The sequence below is a fragment of the Zonotrichia leucophrys genome, chromosome 5 (genome assembly GCF_028769735.1).
Source record: "Zonotrichia leucophrys gambelii isolate GWCS_2022_RI chromosome 5, RI_Zleu_2.0, whole genome shotgun sequence".
NCBI classification, from domain to species: Eukaryota; Metazoa; Chordata; class Aves; order Passeriformes; family Passerellidae; genus Zonotrichia; species Zonotrichia leucophrys.
Window position 1 is genome coordinate 43,880,628 of NC_088175.1, and position 13,359 is coordinate 43,893,986.

The 13,359-nt window shown below is 38.3% G+C and overlaps 1 protein-coding gene across 2 annotated transcripts in view; it reads left to right on the forward strand.

Annotated features, from left to right (window-relative positions):
- The window catches only part of ABCC8 (ATP binding cassette subfamily C member 8), a 73,669-nt gene that overhangs the window by 17,611 nt on the left and 42,699 nt on the right, over positions 1-13,359 (forward strand). For both annotated transcript variants that reach the window (XR_010440564.1, XM_064714959.1), the window contains exons 7-12: positions 100-264; positions 2,198-2,353; positions 7,575-7,709; positions 8,684-8,846; positions 12,546-12,586; positions 12,885-13,030. Coding sequence is in view for 1 of the 2 variants with exons in the window: in XM_064714959.1 (XP_064571029.1) it covers positions 100-264; positions 2,198-2,353; positions 7,575-7,709; positions 8,684-8,846; positions 12,546-12,586; positions 12,885-13,030 (806 nt within the window). In the remaining variant the exon portion in view is untranslated. The remainder of the gene's footprint in view (positions 1-99; positions 265-2,197; positions 2,354-7,574; positions 7,710-8,683; positions 8,847-12,545; positions 12,587-12,884; positions 13,031-13,359) is intronic.

Consider the following 13,359-nt stretch of genomic DNA (forward strand, 5'->3'; position numbering starts at 1 on the left):
CAAGGCTGGGAGCACTTTCAAAGTAATAAACTGTGATTATCTCTGTTTATTAATTGTGCAAATTACCATTGCACCTGATTTCTAACTTTCTTTTTGCAGATTAAAATTCTGGGTGTTTTCTTTATTTCATCACAAGAGTTCCTGTCCAATGCTTATGTTTTGGCTGTACTCTTATTTTTTGCCCTTCTGTTGCAAAGGACATTTCTGCAAGCATCATACTATGTTGCTATTGAAACAGGAATCAACTTGAGAGGTGCAATACAGGTACCCAATATATTACTAATTAACCTTTTCACACCCTCATGAACATGTTGTTGTAATTATAAATTATATAGTTGTTAAATTCTGAAATGCTTCTCTCCAGAAATGTATTGAAAGTACCATTGCTTTTAAAATTGGGTTAGCCCTAAGTTGTTTCCTTTGCGTTTTATTTTGATGATTTTATATAAATGTTTCTTTTCAATATCCAATGCTGTATTTCTTCTTACCTTCAAGCAAAAATTTGCTGACAGTAAAACTGAATATAACTTTTGAAGTAGTTTAAGTGTGAACTGCACCTCCCATCTCAAAGGCATTTTTTGATAATGTCACATCCAATGCAAATAAAACATCCTTAAAATGCATTGTAAATATATTTTGGAAGGAAGGATAGGTTGTATTCCCAATACATGAGCAGTGTTTTATTCCAGGGGTGGTCATGCCACAAAATCTGCCAGGCACTGTGGAGTTTGTAAGCACTGAACAAAAGTCAGATTGCAAAAATGGGGTCTGTAATCAATGTATAGCTGACAACCATAGATCAGAGTTTGATGTAGCATACAAAGCTCTGTGCCTGGAAATGAGAGAATTTGGTGTAAGATTACAGTGTGGGATTGCCAAAGGCACTGACTGAAACCTACCCTGGACAGCATGAAATCCAGGCTTAGTGTAACTTATAAGTTACACTCTTTATCCCCTGAGCTGCATGGATCCTGTGGGGAGCCTTCATGATGGATGGATGCTTTCAATAGCAGCCTAATTGTTTAATTCTCTTTTGATCTTACACGTGGAAGCACTTGTCAGCTGACAGACTTCTGGTTTCCATCCATTGGTTTTGCCTGACTAGAGTGAAGTAAAAAAATTCTACAGGTACAAAAATTTGACCCAAAGGTAAAAAAAAATTAAAAATTGTGACTTGAAGTGGAAGAGCTGCAAATTACTGAAAAATACAAGGACCAAAGCAAGTGTAATAGGGGAATAGCTAAATAAATTTAGTTTAAGAAAAGCTTTGTATTCACTGTTCTGCATAATAGAGATCCAGATAATGCCAGTTGGACTATTCAGATTGGAAAATTGGAAAATTTTTAGGCAGCACTCTAAGCAGCAGATCAGTGTTAATGGCAGTCACCCTGCCAGTATTTTTATACTTTTTTTTGTATTTTTTTTCTTTAAATCTTTTCTCTCCTCCTGTCCTGTGTAAATCTGCCACTGTTCAGTGTGCCCTATTTGATTTTTACTAAACTAGCTGATAAAAGTGTGCTTTCATTATTCTGTACTGTTATTTTTATACCTAGTGCCTGATTCTGCACTGAGGTAACTGCTTAATTCAGTACAGAATTGTACCTGAGACATTCACTTTCTGTGAATTAAACTGTGTAATGGAACTGAGTTCTCTAAGCAGAATGTAGCAATGTTCTCAGCCAGGAACATTGTGCTGAGGTTGGATGGGACCTGAGACAATTGCCAGAGAAAAAGAACAAGGATTATAATACATGAAGGATTATATATTGAATCTAATAATATCTTAGTGTTAGTTACAGGAAGGGCACTCTGTGCAGATGCTGGAGGTATAAATCAATAAGAGAGTGAAACCTTTACTCCCCAAAAATGCCCAAGAACCACATTAGCTGGATTATGAAGTTGCTAATGTGTTCTTGGGCATTTTTGGGCAGTAAAGGTTTCATTCTCTTATTGATGCACAGGGATGAAAAAAGGGAGTACTTGGACAACCACAATGCAGGTAACAGCACTGTGCTTTGTGTCAGGGAAGATGAGTAGCTTTAAATTTTATGAAATAACATAAAAGGCCAAACTTTATTCTCTTCATTCAAGTTACTGGAAATATTGTTTGCTCTCAACATGCTGGGCCTGGGGTTTAGATAGACCTAGAAGTCTCATTGTATTTCTGTATGCTAGTACCTTTTGATCTCTCTTCCAGACAAAAATATACAATAAAATTATGCAGCTTTCAACTTCTAACATGTCTATGGGGGAGATGACAGCAGGCCAGATCTGTAACCTGGTTGCCATAGACACAAATCAGCTGATGTGGTTCTTCTTCCTCTGCCCTAACCTTTGGGCTATGCCAGTACAGGTAAGGTGATTAAATGTGCTTTTGTTCCTAATGCACCTCAGTCTGTAGTGGTTCATTGCATGTGAGTTTTATGAAAATGGGGATATTAAAGAAGTTAAAGAATAACTTGAAATAAAATTTCAAGCTATTAATATCTAGAAATATTGTCTTTAATAGATTCCATATCTGTGACTGGACTTTAGGTATTTATGATTGTATTAGGATCTTGGCTGCTGTCAAAAATGCTTTGCATTTGTAACAAGAATTTATTGGGTGCAGGGGGTTGCAGTGCATTCATTTATTACATCAGGGAAGTTAACTGGAAGATATTGCAATCATTTGTCTTCTGAATCCCAGCAGAAGCAAGAGAAGTAATATAAATATGATTACATAGAGATGATCCTTTGGACATGCCTTGAAACTACTGCTGCTTTTTGGATGAAAAACTCCACAGTTTGTCATTGTTTCAAAGGCTTTTTTTTGTTGTTGTTGTTAGAACATATTTATTACGCAAAATGGTTTTGCTGCTTTATCCTCTGGTGTCTTTGGCCTCCTATATCTAAACAGCTGTCTGATCCCTTCAGTCTCCTTTCCTGCTCAGATCACCCTATACCTCTATTTAAGAATTTCTTGAAAAAACTGACAGTAAAGCATGGAGTTTCATCTGATACTCAGTGCCCTGCACGTCTTCCGGCTTTCTTCCAGCTACTTGGTACGCTTTTGTTGGGTGTGCTTTTTGTTGTTCAGTGTGAGCAGTAAATACAAACAGGAGAGGCAGTAGTGTTTAAATTCTCTTTTTGGCGAATTCAGTATTTTCTAGATGTATAATTTTATTTCAAAAACACAATGAAAACTTCATTGTGTTCATCTCTCAAAGACAGTCTGGTTCCAGCACCACACAGAGGCTGATTTTGCTGGTAAGTCAGAAGCCTGCAAGTAATCTATCCAGCAGCTTTGCATTTGGGGTTGCTTGCCCTTGCCCAAAAATTAAATGGCTTCCGTCAGGCTGTATATAGACACCACCTGGCAGAAGAAACTGTTTCCAGCCAGTTTATAATGTGGTTTTAGGGGTGTTGCTTAGGAGTTTGTGTCCATCAGCGTCTTACACAAGTGATTTGTCTTAATCTCTGATAAAACTCTTGCTAGCTCCATGAGACTTGTGCAAAGCCTCAGATCAGGATAGTGAGCATATTAAGGTATGAACAATCAGCACTTTGCTGACTGATGGCTTCTTTTAACTGTGCTTTCTACATGTGTGAGATGTAGAAAACCATGCCTATTAAAATATTGAGATTTAAGGTGATTGTGGCCATATTAATGTCGCTGTGTGGTTACCTTCATGCAGCATGAATGCATTTTTCTCCTCCAACACAGTTACTCCTGCACAAGAGGTATGGACTAGTTTTTCTGATCTACTCTGGAGGAACTTATATGGCAGTTTAAAAGATTTTGCTTTCTAGAATTAAGGGAGGGTGATGGATATAGCAGTTATCATATAGATTTTTTCAGAAAGTAGCTTGACTTATTTTTGGCATGGTTTCCCTGAAATTATGGGTAGGGAAGGAAAAATGGGAACCAGATTATTTTAAAGTGGGGAGGAAAAAATTATCAAGGAGCATGTCCTAATACTGATTTCTAATTGCAAAAGAGAGGATAATTATAATGAAAATAAAGTGAGAGGAAATATCATATTAGATATGGTTACTTATTGGAAGTTTTTGGTAATAATTTGGATGTCAGGGTATTTTCCTTCCTTTTATGAGAAGCACAGTAAGAAGTCAGTGATTGTAGACTAAAATGATATTGCTGAAAAGCTATGGAGAGTCAAGAAGAGTCCACCCCCTTAATGATAATGTCTAGGGTATCAATTATTATAGACAAACTATGTACAAGCTATCAATTTCATGTACACTTATTTTCTAAGACCTCTCTGACAGCTCGGCATAGAGAGTGCTTTAGTGCAACTGAGAATTAATCCAATTCCATTGCATATTCTGTAACAACATTTTGCTCTAATGGGCCAGAAGTCACAGACTCATAAAGACTTCCTGACAGTCTGCAGAAAATAAAATTATATTTGCATTAGAATTCCTGCCGTGATGCTCCTTGCCAGATGAGGACGATCAGTGCTGGAGCGTGCTCCTGTTTTGTGGGTCATGCCAAAATCAGTGAGTCACATTGGCCACAAAGGCTTCTTCAGGAGGTTTTCCATAGCTTTCATTCAGTACTTTGTTTTATGAGGCAGTGAAAACAATTACTGGCTGCTTGAAAGATGGCTAATACTACATTGCACAAACTCTGTTATTATTTAAAACTGGTTTTTAATTGTTTTGTAGCTCTTAGTCTAGCAATCAACATTTCAGCATCTGCTTTAGATTTTGTAATAGCCATTCATGACAAGGTAGGTTTTCTATACAGTCCAGATAATTTGAGCCCCATCTTTGCTCTGACTGGAGTCAATGGGAGCTTTATCATTGCCTTAAGTTACTGCTTGAATGTTATTGGAATCCATGAGAAGAGGCCCAGGGATGCCAGTCAGTTGAAAGATGCCCTCAGTAGGTTTGGCTGAAACCCTGGGAGCAAAATGAGGCCTTATAAAGGCCTTCTCCCCAAGCCTCCATTTGATAAACACCCTTGTTTGATTTCATTGTGATTATTAAAAAATCCTGTATTCTCACATCTCTGGCTCATTGGTAGGGACAGCTTACACTTGTAATGAAAGGGCATTTGTCTCTTTCAGAACTGCCCACAAAGCAGTTTCTGGCTGCAAGTACTTGCCATCCTTCAATAAATAATCAAGACAAAATAACTAGAGCTATTGGCGAGCTTTTCGCTCCTGATATTTATCTCTGGCAGAGAAGAGCTTTGGGATTTTGATGAAAGAGAAGCAGTGTTTCATTACACAGACTTTTTTTTTTAAATATGATTTTTGCCTTCTCAGGAATACTGATGAGAGCCCTCCCATCTGCCAGATACTGTCCCCCAGAGCTCAGATGTTTTCTGTGTACTCTTTATTCTTGGCTCCATACTTTGTGATGTGATATAGAATTATGTTCAATAAGATTTCAGCTCTTATCAGATAAAATTCTTCACTTTTTTTTTTTTCCATACATATTGAAGGTATTTTGTCTGATTGGCTCTTTCTCTCTGCTCGGACATGCATAGGATGGCTCTGGGACAGCCTGCGCTTCAAAGGACGAGTCTGTACTCTTCAGATTTTCAGATTGTTTATTATTTCTTATCTATAAAATTTTCTTTCTGCCCAACAGAGGTCTGACTAGCAAGGCAGTCAAGGGCACTCTGACCTCCCACTGGGCGGTCGTCTCTTTTTATACTAAAAACTACGTACATCATATTTACCTTTATTTCCCAATACCTTTCACCCCTATTAGCAAGTGCACCTTCACCGTGGACCAATCCCAAAGTGCCAACATCACCACAGAAAATGGGTGACAAGAAGAAGAAAGAAGAAGGACGAGGCACGCCCTGATCCCTCCATCTTGTCTCCATAACCCCCTGTACCAAAACCCTCAAATCTATATTTCACTCTGTAAATACATAATTTCTTACACCATTCATTCCCAAGTGACTCTCATGTCCTCAAACAGGTAGCACATCCCTCGAAGGGTCAAAGTCAAGGTGCCAGGTACTTTTGGCAACATTCCAGGATCTCCAACCACGCCCCCCAAGGGTTCTCTGGGTAACTCTGGACATCTGGAGTGATGTGCTGAGTTCCCACAGGATTTCAAAAGTTTATCTGTACTATCACATTATAAAGAAGATGAAAATGGGATAATTTTTGACCTATTTGAAACATGGTATCATTAGCACTTTTGCAAAGACCGAGCCTCTCAGTAGCTAGGATGAGGGTTGGAAAAGCAGCTGTGAGCTAGCAACTCCCACAGGATCCAGCTGGGATAGATTTCTCCTTGTCTATGGGAGAAGCTGATGCTCTCATTTTAGAACCAGGTGGTCCCATGATGTCCTTGACAATCAACCAGTAGTGAGGGACAGCAGGCAAACAGGGAGTCAGTGTTGTGCAGTAGCTTCTCACTGTTCAGTGCTTTCCTGTGTTTTCAGTGCCCACAGCATCTGCCCATGATGAAGCAGTTGGGAGTGAAAATCTTCATCTGTAAAGACCAAGACCTCTGACAAGGGTGTCTGGCAGAGGCCTTGTGTGTTTTGTTTGTTTTCAGACACTCATTAATTTCCTGACTTCAGGTGGAAGCAGATTGCTCACTTACTTTCATCAGTGAAAGAGTTTTTTAATTTGCAATTTAACCTTGCCTATTACTAGATTTGTGGTGCATGTACAGTGGGATTTTACTTTCATGTCAGTGCATAATTTCTTATTCAATATTGTGGCTCTTTTTGAGAGTCATGTTTTAGTGTAGTTCAGGTGTAGAGAGGCATTAGAGGGTTCCTGAGAGGAAATTTTTTTTCTCTCTGTGCTTTAAAATGATGGAAATGTGGAAACTGCAAACTCCTTTTTTAATGTAAACAGCCAATTCCTATAAATGTGTGGAAATAGGCATAAGACCATTGAGCTTTGAAATGATGGAAGATGGTGAAGGTTATGAGAGTGTACAAGTATATCAAGAGTAGTAGATAACATATTAAAGAAATTTCCAGTTATTGGGGTTTTTTAATTAAGGGAAATTTTGTATGAAATTAACTTTTTGTCCCTTTGTCATCTGATTAATTTATCAGTTTACACTTTTAAATAACTAGATTATCAATGTTGCAGATTGTTCAGGAGTCAGTCATTACAAAACTTTGGTAGCTTGTATTGTTTTTGTTTATTGAGCTGCTTACAGTAAACCCTCTCCATCTAGACTGTGGATTTCTTCTAGATTCTTACTTATCCAAAGACAAAGCTTTTTTTTCCACGCCATTTCTCTAACCCTTTTTCAAAAGTATTTGTTTTTCTGGCACTGTAGATCCTATAGAAGATACACAAACCTGTAAAACTTTACTGTGCATAATGGGGAGAAATAAAAAAACAGAAATGCAGAGAATGCCTAGGCTGGGGAGAGGAGCACTGGGTGGGTGTCTGGGTCCCTGGGAGAAGCCCTGACTGATCACATTGGCTGTGCCAGCAGTGCTGAACTTGTGACATTTGGGGTGGCTTTAACTGCAGCTGCTGTTGGTTGAACATTGTCCCTTACCCTGAAATTGGTCTTTGTGGTGCATACCCCAAGTGAAGCCAAGATTTTTCCCTCACCTTCTTTTATCCCAACAGATAATTGTAGGAATTCTTCTGCTCTACTACCTTCTTGGAATCAGTGCCTTAATTGGAGCAGCAGTAATCATAGTCCTTGCACCTGTTCAGTACTTTGTAGCAACAAAACTCTCACAAGCCCAGCGAAGCACACTGGTGAGTGTCTTCAAACTAATTTGTAATCTCAGTATCATATCTGGTAATTATGCATTGTTCTGTGCCTGGAATTACAAAGCTAACCATGGGTGTTGACCCAGAATTGCTTCTCAAACGTTTCATAGTGTTCAAGAATGCCACGTTCGTGAATGTGAGATTGTAAGTGTAGGCAGTAAATACATATTTTTTGGGGTTTATATTTTTCAGCAAGTGTGGCTCCCTAAGAGCAAAAATACCTTTAAAACCTTTTGGTTTACAAATACAGATGATCAGTAGTCATAGACTGAAGTAGCTGTGGGCAGTGCACAGAGTTGTGAGCCTTGCAGGGCAAGCTGTCCAAGGGGAAAGAAGGTAGGAATGCTGTGTCCAAACTTGGACCCCAGATGTGGAAATCTATCAAACAGATTTATTTAAACAAACCCCATGCAGTCCTAATTCCCACAGTGTGTGCCTCAGCTGGGGAGCTTAGAGGTCTGCTATGTCACAAGCTGTTCCTTGATCCCTCATTTGGCTTGTCTATAATTTGAATCACCTGCACCACTGCTGAAAATGTTACCTTGCTTCATTGGCATTCCCAAGCCCAGCTGCTCTGAACTTATTCCCCCTTTCAGCAACTGTTGCGCTGCCAAGGAAGCCACAGGAACTTGTAATGGAGCCAGAGCTTGCTGAAATCTCTTCCACCACACATCATGGGTAGTGATGAGAGTTATTTGTGCATCTTCCTGTGTGTGGAGGAATTCCTTCCCATCAACAGTATGCACCCTTCCAGAAATGTGGACGGCACTCATTCTTGCAGCATCCAATCATACAGTCAGTGTCACCTAGAAATTCCTGCAGATGGGAGCAGTGCTGTTTGTGATGGAAATGTCTGCACTGTGCAAGGGGGCTGCTTATAATTTATGTGTCATCCTTATGCTTAGGGAAGAAGTGTTTTTATTGTGCTTTTCAGGTAAATGTGTGTGTAAATATTGCAGGAGTACTCCAACGAGAGACTGAAGAAGACAAATGAGATGCTGCGGGGCATTAAGCTCCTGAAACTCTACGCTTGGGAGCACATATTTCACAGCAGTGTGGAGGAAACCAGACAGAAAGAAATGACTAGCCTCAAGTCTTTTGCCCTTTACACCTCCATATCCAGTAAGTCTGTTCCTTCACAGTAATCCACTGCTCAGCTAAGTGCTACTGAATTATTGGCTACTAATGAGTTTCCCATTTCTCTGTCGAGATTATTTCAGTTGCTTTAGGCTCTGATCTGTACTTCTCACTTTGCATCTAGTCAGACCCTGCATTTAATTCAGTAGAACTTTGCTTGTGTGGGACATATGCCTGAAAGAAAAAATGTGTGCTTCAAAGAATTGACTTTTTTCTGGACAAAAGCTTTCAAGGGACAAATATTTCCCAGATTGTATTTAGCCAGCAATATTCTCTTCTAGAACGCAGCATTCAAGAGGAAACTGCTGCTGAAATTTATTTATTTTTGAGGGTTTTTTCTGCATTTTGCACAATTCAGAACATACAAATAATATGTGACAGCATTGTCTTTGCACTGAACCTCCAAAGGACAATATTTACATGTTCTTACTCAAAACTCGGATTTCTTATTAAAATAAGTGATTGTTAAAACCATTTCTATATGCTGGAAAGAAAAATATGAGCATTCTGGCAATTTCATCATTCTGTATCCCAATTCTTTCCTCTCCTGTTATTTTTCAAGCTGCTTTAAGACTTTATTGTGTTTTTAAAACAGACCTACAGCAAATTGAACTCTGTGTTTGATGCATATTGTTATATGCAATACCTATATAATTGCTATGGTAATATTTTAGAAATAATTAGTAAAGTCACACTGAAGAATATATAATCTGTGAGATATTAATGGAATGGAAAACTTTAGCAAGAAGTTTTTGAGCACTACTAGGTACCTGTACAAATATCTCCTGGGATAATAAGGAGGCCTAGTTCTTATGATCACATAAGGTAATGTACTCTAAGAGAAAGATCATGATCCCACTGAATTTATCTGACATTAAATTGAGGTATTCATTGTCTTCTAACACCAGAATTTCTCTCTGGCAATCCTAAGCATTGTGGGCTTGGAGAGGAGTTTCTGTTTTGACATAAAACACAATTTAGCTGCATGCTGTGAGAGCAGAAACTCTGTGTTACTCCCAGATCAACATAGATGGGTTCCCTTTGTCTGCAGTGCTTCATGTGGCATTAAAAATCTATTTATAGTCAGGGCCAAGGGTTCAGCTGTAGGGCTGTGAAGGCTTATTGGATTTTAAATCCTCACAGAGTCATTTGCAAGAGGTAGGAAAAGGTGTATTCATCCCAGGGGTACTGATTATTCTGTGAAGCAATGACATAAGATTCTTTATTATTAGAAATTTATATTTACTGATGCTTCTAGGAATTTATATTTACTGATGCTTCTTGAAACATTCCAAGTTTGCAATTGCATTCTTATTTTGTATTAAATGTGATATTTATGTATGGGCAAGACACAAGAGATAACTTCTCAGTTGGGGTAAAGCAGTGCAGCTTTATGTTTATGGTGCTTATAATTTTGGCTTATAAAGGTTACTGTTATTTCAGCCTAGGAGTTCCTTACACCTTCAGACTTTAGCAGAAATTACACTTGTCTTTGCCAACTTGCACTTTTGCAGACTGAAAAGAGAATATAAATACAGGAGAATTTGCTCTTTTACCTTAAGTATAATTAGAATGAGAGGCATAATCAGCCCAAAACATGTTGGCTAATATTGTAGTGAACATATTATTTAATTTCTTTAGGGAAAAACATTAAAAGGCATTAGAGGACCACATTTTTTTGTATTTGTGATGTAGAGGAAGGCAGAAAGATGCTAGAATACTAAGACAGAAGAAAAGAGATTTTTATAAATAGTTCTTTTAACAGAGTGTTGAATAGACTCTGGAATTCTTTTCTAAGTACACATAGCTATTAACAGAAATAAAGAATGTGGTTGGAGCTATTTTATTCATAAGGAATAGATTTGCATTGGATTACAGAAAATATACCTGCAAGTTTCAGGGCAGTGTTGGCTAGACTACAAGAAAATTACATTTCAAGATCACATGGAAATTGGATCTGGTGTGCCTCACCCCTGTGCCAGGATCCAGACTGTATGTATATGGAATTGTTCATGTGTACTAAAAGAGCCACTATAGAAATTACCTCTTCCTGTGTTTTAATGAAAGGCCCCCACCAGAATCAAAGTTGGGTAGCATCTTTACAGGATTTAATGTACATTAAAATTCAGCAAAGACAGAGAACGAAAGGAGTGGTTTTCCTACTTCTATGATTTTTTGCCTAATCTCTCAGAAGCAAAATAACTCCAGGCTTTCTCACAGGAAAATAACAGTGGTTACTGTTACTAAAATATCCAGACCAACTGAACATTTTTCTCAGTTCTTAGTCTACCTTTTTTCAGTAACAAAGTCCTTTTGACTAAAACTAAGCATAAAGTCTTAGCTGCAAAATAGTTATTTTAGAAAATATTTTATTATTCTGGAGATTGGCATAGTTGAAAAAAAAAACAGATTTAAAAAAAAAAAAAAGGAAATCAACCCACAAATTCCAATGGCTCATATTTGTTTAGTTAAAAGAAGTTTGAAGTCCTTGTATGTACTGGTGATCTCATATAACAGCAAAATTCAGCTCAGCTTCTTGGGAGCCACCAATTAGTTTAGATGTTTTAACTCTGCAGCAAGCTTTGCCAGCCCTACAGGATATTTATTCCATCCAGCTTCCTATTTGACAGGTATGATCTTGTGCTGTGGACAGGAGTAGAGCAGGATCCATCTCTGAGGAGCTGATCAGCTTTGCTAGATTCTCTCGCCACACTGCTCCCTAAAAGCAAACCCATGTACTGCAGCAGTCTCGGAAGCACAGTGCGAAGGCAAGGATTTAATGGCATTCAGAAGGACAGAGTTGCTGCAGGCAGTAAGCTTCCCTTCTTTACAATTTCTGTGCATGTACCTACCTTGAATTGGTACAAAGTGTGAAAACTGGTCAGGAAGTAGAACCAATAAAGAGACATGAGAGGCTCCTTTTGTTCCAACACAGAATATTTTTGTCAGAAAAATATGTAGGGGTTTTTTTCCAGGGGTGAGGTGTAAACTGTGCATTTCTAGACTTTAATACACATTAGTCTTTCAAAGCTCAAGCTTTTAATTTGTGATTACACACTCTAATGTACCTATATTTTTAAATTCTCCTCTCTGACAATGAATTAGAAGATATGTGCAATAACTCAACTATTTTATATAAGCATGAGTACAGAATTTAGGAATATGTTAGAGGATTCATTAAAGCTCGTCTAAATGTAGGCAAGAGAAATATCTGGCACTCTATAGAGTCCTTCAGGGGTTCATGCCAAGGAAAGGGTGACCAAACCGTCAACCAGAGGAGTCAAACAATTACACTTCACTTCAGATGAAGTAACTGGGGAGAGCATTTACTGATTGAACATGGCTATATTCGAGAGAAGAAAAGGACAGGCACATTTTAAACACAAAAGAAGTGTCCAGCCTTTTTCTGTTACACCTGTACTGATGCCTGAGTCCTGTTTTAGTTCTAGAGTCTATATTCTTTCTCTATGTAGTTTACCTATATGAAATAAAGTTGAGTGAAGGTCAAAATGAAAAGGTGCTGATTAAATAATGTCCTCAGGTTGTGATAGAGGGGACAGGGGACAGACATGGAGGGTAAGAGCATAGACAACACCATTGTAAAGCAGTGCTAGTAGCATTTTAGTATTTAGCATGTCTGAATGAAAATTGTTCCTAAATGTTCCTATGTGTTTTCCTTCACAGTCTTTATGAATGCAGCAATACCAATTGCAGCTGTGCTCATAGTAAGTATGGACTTTTTAAATAGTGTTAATTACAACTACATTTTCAAGTATAAGTGATGTGGAGCTGGGGAGGGAGGAGAACAGGATGCGAACCTGCTGCACATTTGCAGTTCCTCTGGGAAAGAATGGAAAATGCTCACTTGCCTTCTGGGACCAGAAGCAGCCCAGAGCATGCAGCACTCCTCCAAACTGTTAAGAGAGTATGAATCAAGGTTCTGTAACTGAAATGTTTGTGAAATATGAAATTTGTTTCCTTCTTTATGGCAAAGTACTGATGGTGATGTTTGTCTCTTTGTAGACATTTGTTGTCCACGCTCATCTGACAAGAAAGGCTGACTTCTCCCCATCAGTGGCATTTGCCTCCCTCTCCCTGTTCCATATCCTGGTGTCTCCATTGTTCCTGCTCTCAAGTGTGGTTAGATCCACTGTCAAAGCATTAGTAAGGTAAGAACTGTAAAATTAATATATTCCACCTACCCAGTTTCTGAGAATGTGTCCTTTGCTCATTTTACAATTTCAAATTTAGAAATAGCAAGGTGATTATTTATCGGTAAACTGCTTCCCAGCTTTTTTTTTCCCCTGCAGCAAGCATGTAGAACAGTAAAAGGTAATCACAGAAGGACATGTGTTTCAGCCTGTATCTCTTGGTTTTGCCTGTTGGGGTTGAGTTAGACTGAAACAAGCAAACAAAAAACCTTAAAAATCGCTTCCAAGAGTCACATTAAATTACTTAATTAAATCACATAAATGACTAAATATCAAATCCAGCCTTG